At 41.3% G+C, this 17,206-nt stretch overlaps 1 protein-coding gene across 4 annotated transcripts in view; it reads left to right on the plus strand.

Moving 5' to 3' along the window:
* The window catches only part of RALGAPA2 (Ral GTPase activating protein catalytic subunit alpha 2), a 456,753-nt gene that overhangs the window by 412,506 nt on the left and 27,041 nt on the right, over positions 1-17,206 (plus strand). For 2 of the 4 annotated variants that reach the window (XM_040351181.1, XM_040351182.1), the window contains exon 40: positions 16,764-16,794. The exons of the other annotated variants lie outside the window; for them this stretch is intronic. In XM_040351181.1, coding sequence (XP_040207115.1) covers positions 16,764-16,768 — 5 coding nt within the window. In that variant the 3' untranslated portion in view covers positions 16,769-16,794. The remainder of the gene's footprint in view (positions 1-16,763; positions 16,795-17,206) is intronic. 4 annotated transcript variants of the gene reach the window in all.

A 17,206-nucleotide genomic window follows, 5' to 3' on the forward strand; every position in this document is an offset into this window, starting at 1 on the left:
TGAATTTCTTTCCTACAACCATGGTTTGCAGAAAAGAAAATTGCTTGATTCCCCTTTCAACACTGATTGTGAATTACTCCTGCGGAGCTGTTGAATTCTCCCGACAGGAAAGCCATCCCCACCGGGAGAACATAGTGATTATTGCTAGCAGCTATAACTGCCACTAGCAATAATCGCATGTAAAATCCAACAGACTGGTTGTACCTAAGTTAATTGATCGACCAACTCGGGTACATTCAGCCTTGCACATACGTGGTTCGAATCATTCAGCAGGAACCAGACAAAATTGAAAGCCATCTATGGCCGGCTTTACACTGCTTATCAACAGCAGCATTGCATCACTATTCATGTAGAATACAGAGAAAGTTATGTTGTTGTTTTTTTATGAGAAAATGTCTATTAATAACTTGATAAACCGGTGTTCTGTGACGATGAATACAAGAGCAGTCCGATTTGTGCATTTTGATTTCAGAAATACAAGATGTAAGGATGCAGCTCATGCCCCATAATTCACACCAGCAAATGCAGATACAACAGACGCTCCTAATCATAGCCCAAGGCATCTTCCACCATCAAACAATTACTCTAATTGGTTCAATCAGACTTATTCATGTCACATTTCAGTACATGTTATAGGTAAAAACAGAATCGTCAATCTGTTATCAAACATTTACATATAAACATACATTAATATACTGGAAAATGATCTTTTTTTTTTTTTTATCATGTTGATATATTTGCAGAATATTATTCCTAATGTAATGTTAGTTATTCTTAAATATATTCTACTAAATGAATTAGATGTCTGACACATAATGGCAAATATACCATGTGATGCACTATTTATTTAATCACAAAGTATTTTTTTAAATTTAAATGAACACGTAAAGTTGGAAATATAGGGGGAAATTTACTAAAACTGGTACACACGGAATCTGGTGCAGCTGTTCATATTAACCAAAGTCTCTTTTATTTGTATTTTTAAATAAACATGTTACAGTATACTTACCTGCTCTGTACAGTGCATTTGCACAGAGCAGCCTGGATCCTCCTCTTCCTGGGTCCCTTTTTGGTGCTCCTGTCCCCTCCCTCCTGTCGAGTGCCCACACAGCAAGCAGCTTGGTATAGGGGCACCTGATTCATAGCTCCCTGTGTCAAATCTGACCCTACCATCTGAATGTCGCAGGTGAAATCGAGACACATCAGACCGTGACCAGTCAACGTTTTTCTAATCTTCTGTTGTCCAATTTGGTGAACCTGTGTGAATTGTAGACTCCATCTCCTGTTCTTAGCTGACTGGAGTGGCACCCATTGTGGACTTCTGCTGCTGTAGCCCATCTGCTTCAAGGTTTGAAGTGTTGTGCATTCAGAGATGGTATTCTGCATACCTTGGTTGTAATGAGTGTCATTTGAGTTACTGTTGCCTTTCTATCATCTCGAGTCTGTCCATTCTCCTCTGACCTCAACAAGACATTTCTGTCCACACAATTGATGCTCACTGGATATTTTCTCTTTTCAGACCATTCTCTGTAAACCCTAGAGATAGTTGTGCGTGAAAATCCCAGTAGATCAGCAGTTTTTGAAATACTCAGACCAGCCCTTCTGATACCAACAACCATGCCACATTCAAAATCGGTTAACCACTTCCTTACTGGGCACATATACCCCTTCCTGACCAGGTGAAATTTCAGCTTGTGGCACTGTGTCACTTTAACAGACAATTGCGCGCTCGTGCGACGTGGCTCCCAAACAAAATTGACGTCCTTTTTTCCCCACAAATAGAGCTTTCTTTTGGTGGTATTTGATCGCCTCTGCGGTTTTCATTTTTTGCGCTATAAACAAAAATAGAGCGACAATTTTGAAAAAAATTCTATTTTTTACGTGTTGCTGTAATAGCCCAATTTTTTTAAAAAAACATTTTTTTCTCAGTCTAGGCCAGGGATCTGCAATTAGCGGACCTCCAGCTGTTGCAAAACTACAAGTCCCATCATGCCTCTGCCTCTGGGTGTCATGCTTGTGGCTGTCAGAGTCTTGCTATGCCTCATGGGACTTGTAGTTCTGCAACAGCTGGAGGTCCGCTAATTGCATATCCCTGGTCTAGGCGATACGTATTCTTCTACATATTTTTGTTAAAAAAAATAAAATAAAAAAAATCGCAAGAAGCGTCTGGTTTGCGCAAAAGTTATTGCGCTTACAAAATAGGGGACAGAATTATTATTTTTTTTTACTACTAATGGCGGCGATCAGCATTTTTTTCGTGACTGCGACATTATGGCGGACACATCGGACACTTTTGACACACTTTTGGCGCCATTCACATTTATACAGCGATCAGTGCTATAAATATGCACTAATTACTGTATAAATGTGACTGGCATTGAAGGGGTTAACACTAGGGGGTGAGGAAGGGGTTAAATGTTTACCCTGAATTGTGTTCTAACTGTGGGGGAAGGGGGGTGACTGGGGGAGGTGACCGATCTATGTCCCTATGTACAAGAGACATAGATCGGTCTCCTCTCTCCCCTGACAGGACGTGGAGCTCTGTGTTTACACACAGAGCTCCACGTCTTGTCCCTGTAGCCGCCGATCCCGAGTGACTGGCGGACATCATGGCCGCCAGGCACTCGCATCGGCATCTCAGCGATGCAGCGAGCACGCGCTCGCGCCGCTGGCTGCGTGCGCAGGCTGTAAAAACACGGCCAGTTAGAGATTTAGAACCACCCCGCGGTCGTATAAAGTCGCACGGCCGTCGGGTAGTGGTTAAATCCCGCATTCTGATGCTTAGTTTGAATTTCACCACGTCTCGATGCCTAAATGCATTGAGTTGTTGCTGTGTGATTGGCTGATTAGCAATTTGTGTTACCAAGCAATTGAACAGGTGTACCTAATAAAGTGGCCGGTGAGTGTATACCATAGTTTGTAGATGCTATAACTTTCACACAAACCAATGAATATGCACTTATTGGGATTTTCTATTTCTTTTTTTTTTTTTTTTATCAAAAAGACACGTAGCAGAACACATTTTGCCATAAATGTATGAAGAAATTCTCGGTCTTTCTCGTTTATATAATAAATAAAACAGTGTTTATCAAAAACCACCAAAAAGAAAGTTCTATTTGTTTGAAAAAAAAAAATGATATAAATCTCATGCAGGTACAGTGCTGCATGGTTGCCCAATTTCCAGTTAAAGTAGCACATTGCCTAATAGCAAAAAATGCCCTGATCACGAACGGGGTAAAATCTTCCGGTCCTCAAGTGGTTAAACATGCTTTTATCTGTCCTTGTACTACTGTTATTCTTTTATGAAAACTGATCAATAAAAAAAATATTACAAATTGAAAAAAAAAAAAAACGTTTTTAGTAGTGTTTTTTGTTGGTGATTTCATTTTGGGCGCACTATGGTTGTGTTACGTAGAAGTACACAAAAGTACGAGACAAGATTACACTTCTCACACTCGTGAACAACTGCTTGCAGATTTGTGCATGCCACCTCTGCGAACTCATTGATGTGAAATTATATTGTAACAAATTTAAAAAATGCCACAGTGCCAGTTAGAGGTTGTAGTGCACCAAGTACTTGCCTGCTGCCACACGCTGTGTAGGAGATTGTTAGTTACTAAAATGTATATTGGTATGTAGTGTTGTTTTCTTTCATTGTTAGCTTGGTGTTGCATCAGGCTTTCTTTCAGAGATCTGAGCAGAAAAAGAAGCTCCTATAGCTGTGTAACTGATCTGCCACATGTATGGCTATCTCCAGCTTAACCGTTTAAAGAACAGCAGTTGTGCTCCTCCAGTGCTTTGCTGGGCGGAGGAAAGCCCTGCTTAACAGCTGTCATAGCTTGAGGGTGGGCTGGCGTCTGGAACAGAGGCCAGAGAGGGAGGATGATGGAGATTAATTATATATCATCATTCTTTCACTTCCAGCGTGTCCATGGATTGGTTTTAATGTCCATGATTATTGGATTCTTCATCAGGCAGACGGCAACTTCTACTACAAACAGTAAAAAATAAATTTAAAAAAAAAGTTTCTCCAACTTTTTCTTTTTTTTTCTATTTATCTTAGAGGATTGGACACACTTGGATTCATTCAGGGTTTCATCAGTTATTACTAGGAAGATTTTCACGTTGATTATACAGCATTGTTATCTTGTGCTTTTCTAAAGCCGTACTGGACATTGTATGATCTGCGTCCTCAGTAATCAGGCAGAAAGTATATTCTAGTAAAACAATTCATATGCTCATCTCTCAAGCCGTCAGCAATATGACTTCTGCTCCCCCCTGTCCCAGTGGATCTCTTGTTCAGTGTCAGTTCCCCCTCACTCTATTGTTACTCTATGCTACCCCTCCCTCTCACCCCCATTCATTTCTGACCTATTGTGTCCTTTTCCCTTCTAGATATCTTCTCCCCTTCTGTGCCTACATCTGTTCCCCCCTCCTTACCTTTTCTCTTTGTCCACCCCAAACATTCCCTTCTCTAAACCTTTCAGACGTATTCTTCTCACCATCAAAGGAGGCGAATTCCCTCCTAGAACAGGACATTTTTTTGTCTTTGTGAAGCTTTGTTTGGTTTTCTGTTTCTCGTGTGTACTATAGGTATGTTCAAACTAAGCAATGCCTTGCTGAGAGGCTCAGACAGCCAGGCTTATTTAGTAAGACAAGAAGTTGTATGCAAAGTGGTCTAGCCCCATTGTAACTCAACTGCTCTTCTTTCTCCAACCTGACTCCAGAAAAGAGAACTCTTATGCCGCGTACACACGACCGTTTTTTTAATGATGAGAAAAATGCAATTTTTTTAATTGGTCATTAAAAACGACCGCGTGTAGGCTCCAGAGCATTTTTCTCAACGTGAAAAATGGGCATTAAAAATTTAGAACATGCTCTATTTTTTCTCGTCGTTTTTCACATCGTGAAAAGCGGTCGGGTGTAGGCTTTGACGGAGCAGGTTATGAGATGGAAAATTTGCATAATCAGCCCAAAGGGTGTCACCAATTGAATGAAACTTCCCCTTTATAGTGCCGTTGTACGTCACCACGCTTTGCTCGAGCATTTTTTTCACGATCGTGTGTATGCAAGGCAGGCTTAACAAGAATCACGTCAAGAAAAAATTGTTTTTTTCCCATGACATGAAAAATGGTCTTGTGTACGCGGCTTTACTGTTTTATGGGTTACTGCATTTTGCACATCTTGACTGCTCTTTGCCTTGCCTTATTAACATTTATGTAAACCCAAAAATGTTATTGAAGTATGATGCAGCTTGGGAACTCCTACATTCTTCTTTGCTTTGCTGAGCTGATTTATTATGTTTAATTCTGGGCACTTACCCCTGTTTTAGTGTGACAACACTTATCCACTGCCCTATATTGCAGTCCTGGTATTGTCAACCCTGCATGCGACCACAGGGCTTCTTGAGCGCTGCCTCTCTGATGCAGAGTGTACCAGTAAGGTTTCAAGAGAATGACCAGTATCTGTGGCCACAGTACCACCCGTCATTGACTGTGCTGTAGGCCAATAGCAAGGAGTAACAAAAGTGATGATATGCTGCTTGTTCTTCGTACACACACACATGGCTTCACACTGAAATAGCCCTACTGCAAACAGTCATGCAACGGCTAGAAAATTAATACAAAAATAGTTTTTTGGTTTTACGTGACCATTATAAAATTCATTGAATCTCCTCCTTTATTTCACTATTCTATTGCGTTTATGTCCTGTTTCCCTGTCCTGTTATGACCATGGCTTGGTATGAAGGGATCCCCAAATTTTCCACTTCTTATTAAGTTATTGAACAGTACTGACTGACATATTCAAGGCTTTGGATATCTTTTTATATCCTTTTTCATCTTTGTAAAGTTTCATTACCTTGTTACGCAGGTCTTTTGACTGTTCTTTTCTACCTCCTCATGGCTCAGTGTCTAGCCTGCTAAGTGCATCCATGTGAGAGCTAAGAAACTAATTGACTATTTATACACAGACACTAATTGTGATTAAAAAGCTTTAAAAAGCCACAAATGTGGGAAATTCCTGTATTTATCTTCATATAACTTGCCCCGGCATATAGCGCGCACCCCCAACCTAGAAGGAAAATTCCTGGAAAAAAAAGAAATACTTAGTTTGGATGCCCCTCGTCGGTGTCTTGCCCGGTGTTCATCGCGTCCATCCGCGGCCTTGTCCGGTCCGGCGTCCTTCTGCGGCCATCGTGGTGTCCTCCTCGCTGTGTTTTTCAGCCGATCCCCGCTTCCCGCACTGTGTTTGAACCACTCCGCCGACATTTACCGAGCGCAGTACACTCGGATATACTCGGGCAGGTTTGGCTCCTCTCACGTAAAGGATGCACAGGACGTGACCGCGAGCGGAGCGAGCCTGCCCGACTATACCCGAGTGTACTGCGCTCGGTATATGTCGGCTGAGTGGTTCAAACACAGCGCGGGAAGCGGGTATTGGCGTATATCACGCACCAACGATTTTGCCCTGATTTTAAGGGCAAAAAAGTGTGCGGTATACGCCGATAAATACGGTAACCTTTAATTGCTGTGTGTGCGCCACCTTCTCTGTCTGTACCAAGGCCAAACATTCCAGGGTATGTAAACTTTTTATCGGGACCATTTGGGTGATTTCTGTTATGATTTAAGAAGGATCCAAAAAACGATGTGATAATAAATGGCTTCATGTGATTGCTATCCTTCAATAAAAGGATAGCATATCCTTTTAGGATCACTCATATTTTCAATAATAATGCCAAAATGTCACAATTTCTGCCTATATATATATATATATATATATATATATATATATATATATATATATATATATATATATATATATATATATATATATATATATATATATATATATATTAGGGCTGTGCGTTAAACGCGATATTAACGGCGTTAACGCAAACCCATGTTAACGCCGTCAATATTTTTATCGCGCGATTAACGCAGGAGCGCTCGGGGTGGACGTGCAGAGTGTGCAGCTGCGCGGCGCGGCTTACCTTCTCGCTGGATTCACAGGCAAGTTACTCACCTTGTCCCTGGATCCAGCGATGCCACCCCGCTGTGTGATCGAGCGGGTCCTCCTCGCTCGGCGGGTCCTCCTCGCTCGATTCACAGTGCCTGTGTGCCGCCGATCTCCGTTCCCTGCGACGTTACGAAGCACGGGAGCGGAGAACGGCGCCAAATTCAAAAAAGTAAACAAACACAATACACACAGTATACTGTAATCTTATAGATTACAGTACTGTATGTAAAAAATACACACCCCCCTTGTCCCTAGTGGTCTGCCCAGTGTCCTACATGTACTTTTATAAAATAAAAACTATTCTTTCTGCCTGAAAAAACTGTAGATTGTCCAAAAGTGTCCCTTTATGTCAAAAATGGTTTTAGATCAGCTAGAAAACAGCGATCATAAATTATAATCACTTGCAGAATTGTGCGATATTTGTGGGGAAATTCGTCATAAATTAGATAGATTAATCGTGAGTTAACTATGACATTAATGCGATTAATCGCGATTAAAAATGTTAATCGTTTGACAGCACTAATATATATATATATATATATTAAAGGAGTTCTCCAAGCTAAAACTTTTAACCCCCGCTGTGCCCGGGCTGTAAAACTATACAAAATAAACTTTCACTTACCTGCCTACGATCCCCCGTTGTTCCGATATCGCCGTCCCGTTCTCCGGTCCCGGTCTCTTCCACTTCCTGCGGGTCGGTGACTCACAGTGCGCTCAGCCTATCAGTGCGCAGCAATGTCCCGCCGCGGCCGCTGATAGGCTGAGCGCACTGTGAGTCACCGACCCGCAGGAAGTGGAAGAGACCGGGACCGGAGAACGGGACGGCGATATCGGAACAACGGGGGATCGTAGGCAGGTAAGTGAAAGTTTATTTTGTATAGTTTTACAGCCCGGGCACAGCGGGGGTTAAAAGTTTTAGCTTGGAGAACTCCTTTAATATACAGTGGGTACGGGAAAGTATTCAAGACCCCCTTACATTTTTTCACTCTTTGATATATTGCAGCCATTTGCTAAAATCATTTAAGTTAATTTGTTTCCTTATAAATGTACACACGGCACCCAATATTGACAAAAAAAACACAGAATTGTTGACATTTTTGCAGATTTATTAAAAAAAGAAAAACTGAAATATCACGTGGTCCTAAGTATTCAGACCCTTTGCTCAGTATTTAGTAGAAGCACCCTTTTGATCTAATACAGTCATGATTCTTTTTGGGAAAGATGCAACAAGTTTTTCACACCTGGATTTGGGGATTCTCTGCCATTCCTCCTTGCAGATCTCCTCCAGTTCTGTCAGGTTGGATGTTAAACGTTGGTGGACAGCCATTTTTAGGTCTTTTCAGAGATGCTCAATTGGGTTTAAGGCAGGGCTCTGGCTCGGCCATTTAATAACAGTCACGGAGTTGTTGTGAAGCCACTCCTTCATTATTTTAGCTGTGTGCTTAGGGTCATTGTCTTGTTGGAAGGTAAACCTTCGGCCCAGTCTGAGGTCCTGAGCACTCTGGAGAAGGTTTTCGTTCAGGATATCCCTGTACTTGGCCGCATTCATCTTTCCCTCGATTGCAACCAGTCGTCCTGTCACTGCAGCTGATAAACACCCCCACAGCATGATGCTGCCACTACCATGCTTCACTGTTGGGACTGTATTGGACAGGTGATGAGCAGTGCCTGGTTTTCTCCACACATACCGCTTAGAATTAAGGCCAAAAAGTTCTATCATGGTCTCATCAGACCAGAGAATCTTATTTCTCACCATCTTGGAGTCCTTCAGGTGTTTTTTTTTTTAGCAAACTCCATGCAGGCTTTTATGTGTCTTGCACTGAGGAGAGGCTTCTGTCGGGCCACTCTGCCATAAAGCCCCGCTGGTGGAGGGCTGCAGTAATGGTTGACTTTCTACAACTTTCTCCCATCTCCCGACTGCATCTCTGGAGCTCAGCCACAGTGATCATTGGGTTCTTCTTTACCTTTCTTACCAAGGCTCTTCTCCCCCGATAGCTCAGTTTGGCTGGACGGCCAGCTCTAGGAAGGGCTCTGGTCATCCCAAACGTCTTCCATTTAAGGATTAAGGCCCCTGTGCTCTTAGGAACCTTAAGTGCAGCAGACATTTTTTTGTAACCTTGGCCCGATCTGTGCCTTGCCACAATTCTGTCTCTGAGCTCTTCAGGCAGTTCCTTTGACCTCATGATTCTCATTTGCTCTGACATGCACTGTGAGCTGTAAGGTCTTATATAGACAGGTGTGTGGCTTTCCTAATCAAGTCCAATCAGTATAATCAAACACAGCTGGACTCAAATGAAGGTGTAGAACCATCTCAAGGATGATCAGAAGAAATGGACAGCAGCTGAGTTAAATATATGAGTGTCACAGCAAAGGGTCTGAATACTTAGGACTATGTGATATTTCAGTTTTTCTTTTTTAATAAATCTGCAAAAATGTCAACAATTCTGTGTTTTTCTGTCAATATGGGGTACTGTGTGTACAAATAATGAGGAAACAAATGATTTTAGCAAATGGCTGCAATATAACAGAGTGAAAAATTTAAGGGGGTCTGAATACTTTCCATACCCACTGTAAATATAAACCATTTGGGCCAGATTCAGGTACAAAAGCAGCGGCGTAACGTATCACATTTACGTTACACCGCCGCAAGTTTTACGGGCAAGTGCTTGATTCACAAAGCACTTGCCTGTAAAGTTGCGGCGGCGTAGCGTAAATCCCTCCGGCGCAACCCCACCTAATTCAAATGGGGCGTGGATCATTTAAATTAGGCGCATGCTCCGTTTTAACATTTCCCGCCGTGCTTTGTGCGAAATTACGTCGCACCAACGTGATTTTTTGAACGTCGACGTGAGTTACATACTTTCCTATTCACGGACGACTTGCGCAAAAAAAAATTTTTTTTTAAATTGGACGCGGGAACGACGGCCATACTTTAACATGGTAGGTCTAACTTTAGACCACAAAATAGCAGCTTTAACTATACGCCGGGAAAAGCCGACTAGCGACGACGTAAGAGAATGCGACGGCCGCGCGTACCTTCGTGAATCGCCGGAAAAAGCTAATTAGCATACCCGACGCGGAAAACGAAGCGAACTCCACCCAGTGGGCGCCAAAGTATTACACCTACGACCTGAAGGCGTACGAAGCCGTACGCCTGTCGGATTGAAGCCAAAAGCCGTCGTATCTTGGTTTGAGGATTCAAACTAAAGATACGACGCGGCAAATTTGAAAGTACGCCGGAGTATCAGTAGATACTCCGGCATACTTCTTCTGAGAATCTGGCCCTTTGGCCTTAAAGGGTAAGTTCGCCTTTGTAAAAAAAATAAATGAACTTCTTTTTGCAAGTAAAAAAAAAGTACATTTTATTGTTTGTTCATTTTACTATTTTTAATGTTCTCCCAGCTCCTCCTTGTTCGTAGCGCTTACTTTGCCAGCTTTTGGTTGCCCTTTCCCAACTTTTTCAAGACGTGTTGCTGCCAACAATTTCAAAATTACCTTATTTTTTTTTCTTTAAAATAGTAAATTTTCTTTCAGTTCAACCACTTCAATACCGGATGCTTTCACCCCTTTCCTGCCCAGGCCAATTTTCAGCTCTCAGCACTGTCACAATTTGAATGCGAACACTTTTTTTTATTCTTTTTTTGAGACAGAGCTTTTTTTTTTTTTTTTGGTGGTGGTAGTTAATCACCACTATTTTTTTTTTTTATATACTATGATTGCTTTTTACCGTGATGATCACTGTATAAGCAATAATTTTGGGCCATTGTGTACTATTGTGATAGCTGTGATTGACCACAGCTATCATATGGTACAGGTCCATTGTGATTGGCCCTGTACCATGTGGTTACTGTGACCAATCACATTGATCATCACAATAGTACACAATAAATGGCTAATAATGAAAGCCATTGTGTACAACTGACACATGATCACTGTGATCACAACGATCACATCTCAGGGTAGGCCAGGTACAATGATCTATGTTCTGATGTTCACGCTGTTGAGCAGCCTCTAGGGCACGCACAGGGCGCACAAATGGGAGGACATCATATGATGTCCACCTGAGATAAGTGCTCCGGCCCGGACGTATTTTTATAATAGGCCGCGCGGGAGGTGGTTATACATTTAATGTTTTCTATTGTAAATAAAATATGGGTTTATGAGATTTGAAAATCATTTGTATTCTGTTTTTATGTAGATTTTACCCTGCATCCTTACTTTTCTGGAATTGGGATTGTATGATTAAACTTTGATAGGACTGAACAGTGTACAATGTATAGACAACTGAAACCAGAACACACCAAATTCAATATAATGGCTTATCATTTGTTGTCTAAAATGTTCGTCTGTTTTCTTGTTTTAAATGTTTGAAAGCCCGATTCTGACTTATGATGGGATGTGAACTAAAAAAATGTGTGTCTGCCAAACAGTGCATCCAAACACATGTACATTCACAAGTAATCCTCTATTTTTATTGTTTACCACCGATTGTAATATTTTAGCTGTCATTCCTCCTTAAAGATATTGTAGTGATCCTGATTTGTGATGAATTTCTTTCTGAGTGATTCCTAATCTAGAAGTAGCTGTAGCAGCTAAGAAGATCAAGAATGGCTTGTTTTTAAGCTCTTAAAAATGAACTCTGGCCTAACTTCAGTCTTGCAGTTGTACGGACTCCTCTTCTGTTCTGAAATGATGTACTCTAATATCACTGCACATTTAAAGCTGCAGCAAATCTCATTGATTGCCACCCCTTTTCCTGGCTGGAGGATGTCCAACATCATCCAGCTCTTCCCTCCTCGGGCCTGGGCAGTCTGCCCCGACACACCTATTTCTCCAGAATGACATCTACTCATTGAGGCACTGTAATATTTGCCTGATTCTCTCAGAAAGCCAACCCACTGCTTGCATCAGGGCTGAGAGCTCTTGTGAGGAATACTGGGGTAGGGTGCTGTGTTGTGTACAGGCAGCTGTATACAGCATCCTGCAAGCCCCTCCCACTCGTCAAGGTCTACCTGCATTGCATAGAGAAGCACGGAGTCTCAGTGATGATGTCAGAGTTCGAAATAAGGTGTGTAATGAAAAGGAAAGGTTTTATTTAAAAATTTCCTGTACGTAGGTTGGGCATAGATGCATTATATGTAAGAACTCCAGAAAAACCATGTTTGGTTTACATTTTTTTATAAATCTTTTGTAAGAACAGCTTGTCGGGACAAGCTGAAAAACGGCATCTGATCAGGACTTGCAGCCAGTTGCTGCGAGTTCTGATCAGTGTATCCTGATGGGGGGGGGGGGTACACCTGCCAGAACACAAAGGCACAAAGGGAGGAGATCGCCTCACTAACAACACGTGTGTTAGGTTAGCAAACTGTCAGTTTTTGTTTGTTGAGGTTGAACGGTAAAACTTGATGCATGTACTATGCTTAACTCTACGAGCAGGACATACTGCCCCTCAAGACCCTCCTAGCTTCTGCCTGTTAAACATTGACGTTTCAGTAAAGTGCTCGTTGAGAGAAGTAAAAGGGGCTGCTTGAAGTGGTGATAGCATGATGATAACTTGGATATTATAGCGATTTATGAGGAAGAGATTTTCATCAGCTAAATAACTTTCAAGGAAGAAAATAATTGCACACATATGCAATATTTGTGACCTTTTTTTAAGAACATTGTTGTGAAGTGAGATAACAAAATAACTTGTACAGCTAAGTGAATGTTTCTATAGTTTCATAGCCAAGTTTCTAAATGAAATCTGATTGCATACTATAAGGCTCCATGTACACTACTGCAGCTAAACGGAAGTTCAGAGGCAGTTGGACACTTTTTTTCAACTGCCCCTGAACTCATTCAATGTTATCTTATGTGTACATGTACACAGGTTTGTTTACTGTCATTTTTAGGCATTTATAGGCCTTTTTTTTTAAGGCAAAAAAATGAGTTCAGACACCAAACGCGTCTAAACGCGGTAACCCGCGTTTAGCCGCATTTCATTATAGCCGTTTTTGGTAATTTAAAAGAAAAAAACATTTTCAATGCTTCTAGATGAATGTAAATGCGGCTTAACGGACATTTTTAGACACTGGTTTCTAGCTGTCAAGTTAAATCGTTCAGGAGAAGTTGAACAACGTCCCGTGTACATGAAGCCTAACCTGTAAACAGTTTTGCTTCACTGCTGAAGTGGAAGAGCTGGTGATATGCTAATTAACTGCCAGACAATCAGATTAATTAGTTGTTTTGCCCTTCCTGCTTTAAGTAACTAAGAATCAGTGGGAGGCTTATTGTGTTTGTGTCTTCTCTTTGCTAGTAATAGCTATGAGGTGTTGAAAAGGATTGACTCCCACATTTTTTAAATTCTTCCACATGTGAGTGACTGGTAGGAGGCATGGGGACCCTATTTACCCCCATTTATTCTGAACACAGATTCACTTAATTGACCTTGCTTTAGAAATCGGGTCTTTTTTTTTTTCTTTTTTTTTACTTGAAACATCAGTTTTCCAACCTTTTTATTGACATATATACTTGGGTTTTGATGTAATCATCCCTAGCAGAATTTAAAACAAAACAGAAAGCCAGGGATCTTCATGTCTTTTCTTGTAATTATAAAGGATTATGGAATTGTGTTCTAGGATATAAACTAATCCCTTTGACACGAAAGGAATGATCTTTTTTCCTGTGTTTATAATGCTTAATGAAGGCCAAGAAAAAATACATTAAGACGTGACCTATAAATATTTTGTCTGCATTTCTGTGTAATGTATTTAATTTCTTTATTGATTTCTATTCTATATGCCTGCTATTGTACAGCATATGTGTCTCTACAAACTGATAATTGTATTCCTGAATTCTAGCGTCACTGCTATAGAGCAGCCTTTTTCAACCTTTTTGCTATGGAGGAACCCTTGAAACAATGTTTAGCTCTTGGGGTACCCATGCTAAAAATTATTTTGTATACAAATCAGTGCGTTTGCCACGTCACATTGGTGGTCATTGCGAGAAGGTCCCCTTGCACTGGTGGTCGGCGTAGTGCCCCCATACATTGAGTTACAGTGGGAAGAATTCTCCTTATATTCGTAGTCAGTGGAAGGAATGCCCCCCCACCCTTAACATGCAGATACTTGACTAAGAAAAAAGACGAGAAGCTACACTGGTACAATGCTGCTGGCCCTGCAGGCACCATGAGGTGGTCCACCACAGGAACCCATGCCAACCTCTGGAGTAACGCTGTACTAAGAGATAACAGGAAATTCAGCTCTCCCTAGGGCCCTGGTTATCACAGTGGGACACGGGGGTATATCTCCCTAATGGAATAACTTTTTGCAATAAGTAACCCTGCATCTCAATCCCTAAGCTAACAATAAAAAAAAAGGTATTACATTTTGAGTAGAGTTCTATTTTAACCTTTTTACAGATGTCAATTTAACAGAGTTCAGCTTTCAGCAGGTAAAATAGTAGCTACTTGTGGTTTGCTACTGTTTTTTACTCCGTTATTTAAAGCTGAACCAAAGTTCTCAGGGCTTTTGCCATATTGTACAAATATGTACAGAATTTTAGCAAGCTTACCTGCAAAAGTCCGCAGTCGTATTTCTGGTTCACTATCTTTGGCCTTCTTGATTGGCCAGCCAGAATTAGGTAACTCCTGTGTATGCACATGGGAGATAATTCATTAGGCACCTGACAGATGTTGGGATTCTACACTGAGCTTCTCACATGTAGCTTAAAGCTGAACTCCAGGTTTTGTTACACTTTACATAGTTTGGGCCAAGTTGGCTCAAACAAACTATGTCCCTAACTAAGACGTGAGGCCGCTGGATGTGCTGTATAAACTGTATGTAGCTGTGGCTCCATACAGCATATTGTGTTGTGTTCTGGGTGCAAGCTGAGACTTCTTGTCTCATACCGGGAACACAATAAAATAGAAAGCAATGTATTCTAGCAAGGAGTCAGGGGTTATGACATCATCAGCCCGCCTCTGCCAATCAGAGGAAGCTTTGTATTCATTGCTAGAATACATTGGAGAATACAGTATATACAGCACATCCAGCGGCCTCACATGTTGGCGAGGGACACCGTTCATTTGGGCCAGCTTAGTAAAGTAACAAAACCTGGAGTTCAGCTTTATTGCACATCTAGAAAGACACAATGGCGGGTATGCAAGATGCTTTTTCTGTAAAAGACTTAGAGTCTTTTCTACAAAGAAAGTATACATACCAGTAGTGATTGTATTTTGATTGGAGTTTAGTTGTTTGTTTTTTTATCTTTACTTTTTTTTCTTTTTAGATTGGATTGAAGCTGAGCGTAGTTGAATCTCTTGTCCTATTTTTTTGCCATCTTGGTCATCTTAGGGAGATTCCCTTCACTTTCTGTCTCAACAGAGAGTGAGAGGAAATCTCTATAAAGTGAGGGAAATCTCCTCTTAGACAGTTATCACCAGAAGAAGTGTTCCCAGTGAAACATTTACCCTCTATTCCTGTCCCGTAGACAACTCAAATTTTGGGTTTTCTTTTACTTTAATTCTGGGTGACAGTGATCACGTGACAAATCGAAAGGGTTAAATTCCCCATTGTGGAGATAAACTGAGGTACTCGGCTTATGGTGACACTGTGTCATATATAGCCTACACACCACCCATGTACCTCAAATGTATAGAGGTCAAAATGCAAAAGTGGTCGCATAAAAAATAAAAAGGCACATAGCATCCACTACCAAAAAAAGGGGAACATTGGTAAATAGGTGGTGCAAAGGATGGTCACTGTCAAAAATTAGAAAATCCACCAATTCATTCAGTAACTTACCCATTCACCCAATGCTTGGGTCCACAGCTTACAGTCACACTGTAAAACAGCTTGATTACAAGAAATAGTCAGCACACCACTCATGGATCTATCTAAATGTTTGGGGTATGTAAGTGTAACTGAGCAATTACATGGTGTCACCATAAGCTGAGCACACAGGCGTTGGGCTAAAGGGTAAGGTGCTGGATGGATTGGAAAGTTTTTGACAGTGACCATCACGTGCACTCCATATTCACCCACAACAACCCCACCTTTCCCCCTATTTTGGTGGTGGGTGCTATGTGCCTTGTTATCTTTTTTTTTTTTTTTTTTTATGTTGGCACTTTTAATTTTGACCTCTATATTTGAGGTGCATGGGCGGTGTGCTAGCTATTTCATGTAACTGAGCAATAACACAGTGTCTGAATAAGCCAAGCACCCCAGCATTAGGCATATGGGTAAGGAGCTGGAAAAACTGTTTTTTTTTTTAGGGGGGGGGGGGTCCCTCACTAGCTGCATCAATCTGTTTACTTAAACTAAAAACATTTTGGTTATGCAGCTAATCTTTTTACAGTGTGTATGATCATTACTAATATGTAGAGATTTTTTGATTGTTAAACATTGCCACTGAAATCTGCATTTATTTGTCATGATTACATTAGTTGGACCAGTGAAAAATGTATTCTGGTTGGTTACTTTGGGTTGTTGCTCAGTTTATATATGCCTGTTATGGGAGTCCTCCACTTTGGTCAAAGAAAATATGAACACCTTAAGTTCTGCTACTGTTTTATAAGGGCATCTAAACCTTAAGCCCTGGTGACATCAGGATTGGCAGCATCCACAGTATGACCCCTAATAGGTGTAGGTGCTGTGGGTAACCTCTTCTGCCTATTCAATATTCCGCTAAAAAATGGCTGATGCAGCTAATGTGTTGTGCTTAACGCCGTCTTGTGTTTTTCTTTGTTCTTTTCCTTCTTTTAGATTAGAAAACTCTTTACGGTAATGGGCAAAGGTAAGACTTCTGCAATTGGGAAACTGCACTGGTTACCCTGGCTTGTTTCACAGTGGCTTTTTTCCATTCGACATTTACTATGCGTTTTGTAAGAGGGGGATGAAAAACAAAAACAAAAATCCCTTTCCATCCAAAGAAAGCAAATTTTGCAAAAAGCTTCTCTGAAACAAGTGTTATTGGGAACGGACACCTGACTGTGTAGTGGCACTGACAATAACTCTGCACCATTAGTAATTCCCCCTGCCCCTGCATGTCTGAGCTTCAACGGAAAGGCGCATTCTTTTCCTCTTTTCTCCTGCTTCTGTTTGCTTGGGGCGGAATCTGACACCAGCACCTGCCATACTGGAACATGTCTTTGTTGCTTTGCACTTTTGTTTGAATTGCTGCAGGGACGCCAATGGGAGTTAAAATC

Source organism: Rana temporaria, chromosome 4 (assembly GCF_905171775.1).
Source record: "Rana temporaria chromosome 4, aRanTem1.1, whole genome shotgun sequence".
NCBI classification, from domain to species: domain Eukaryota; kingdom Metazoa; phylum Chordata; class Amphibia; order Anura; family Ranidae; genus Rana; species Rana temporaria.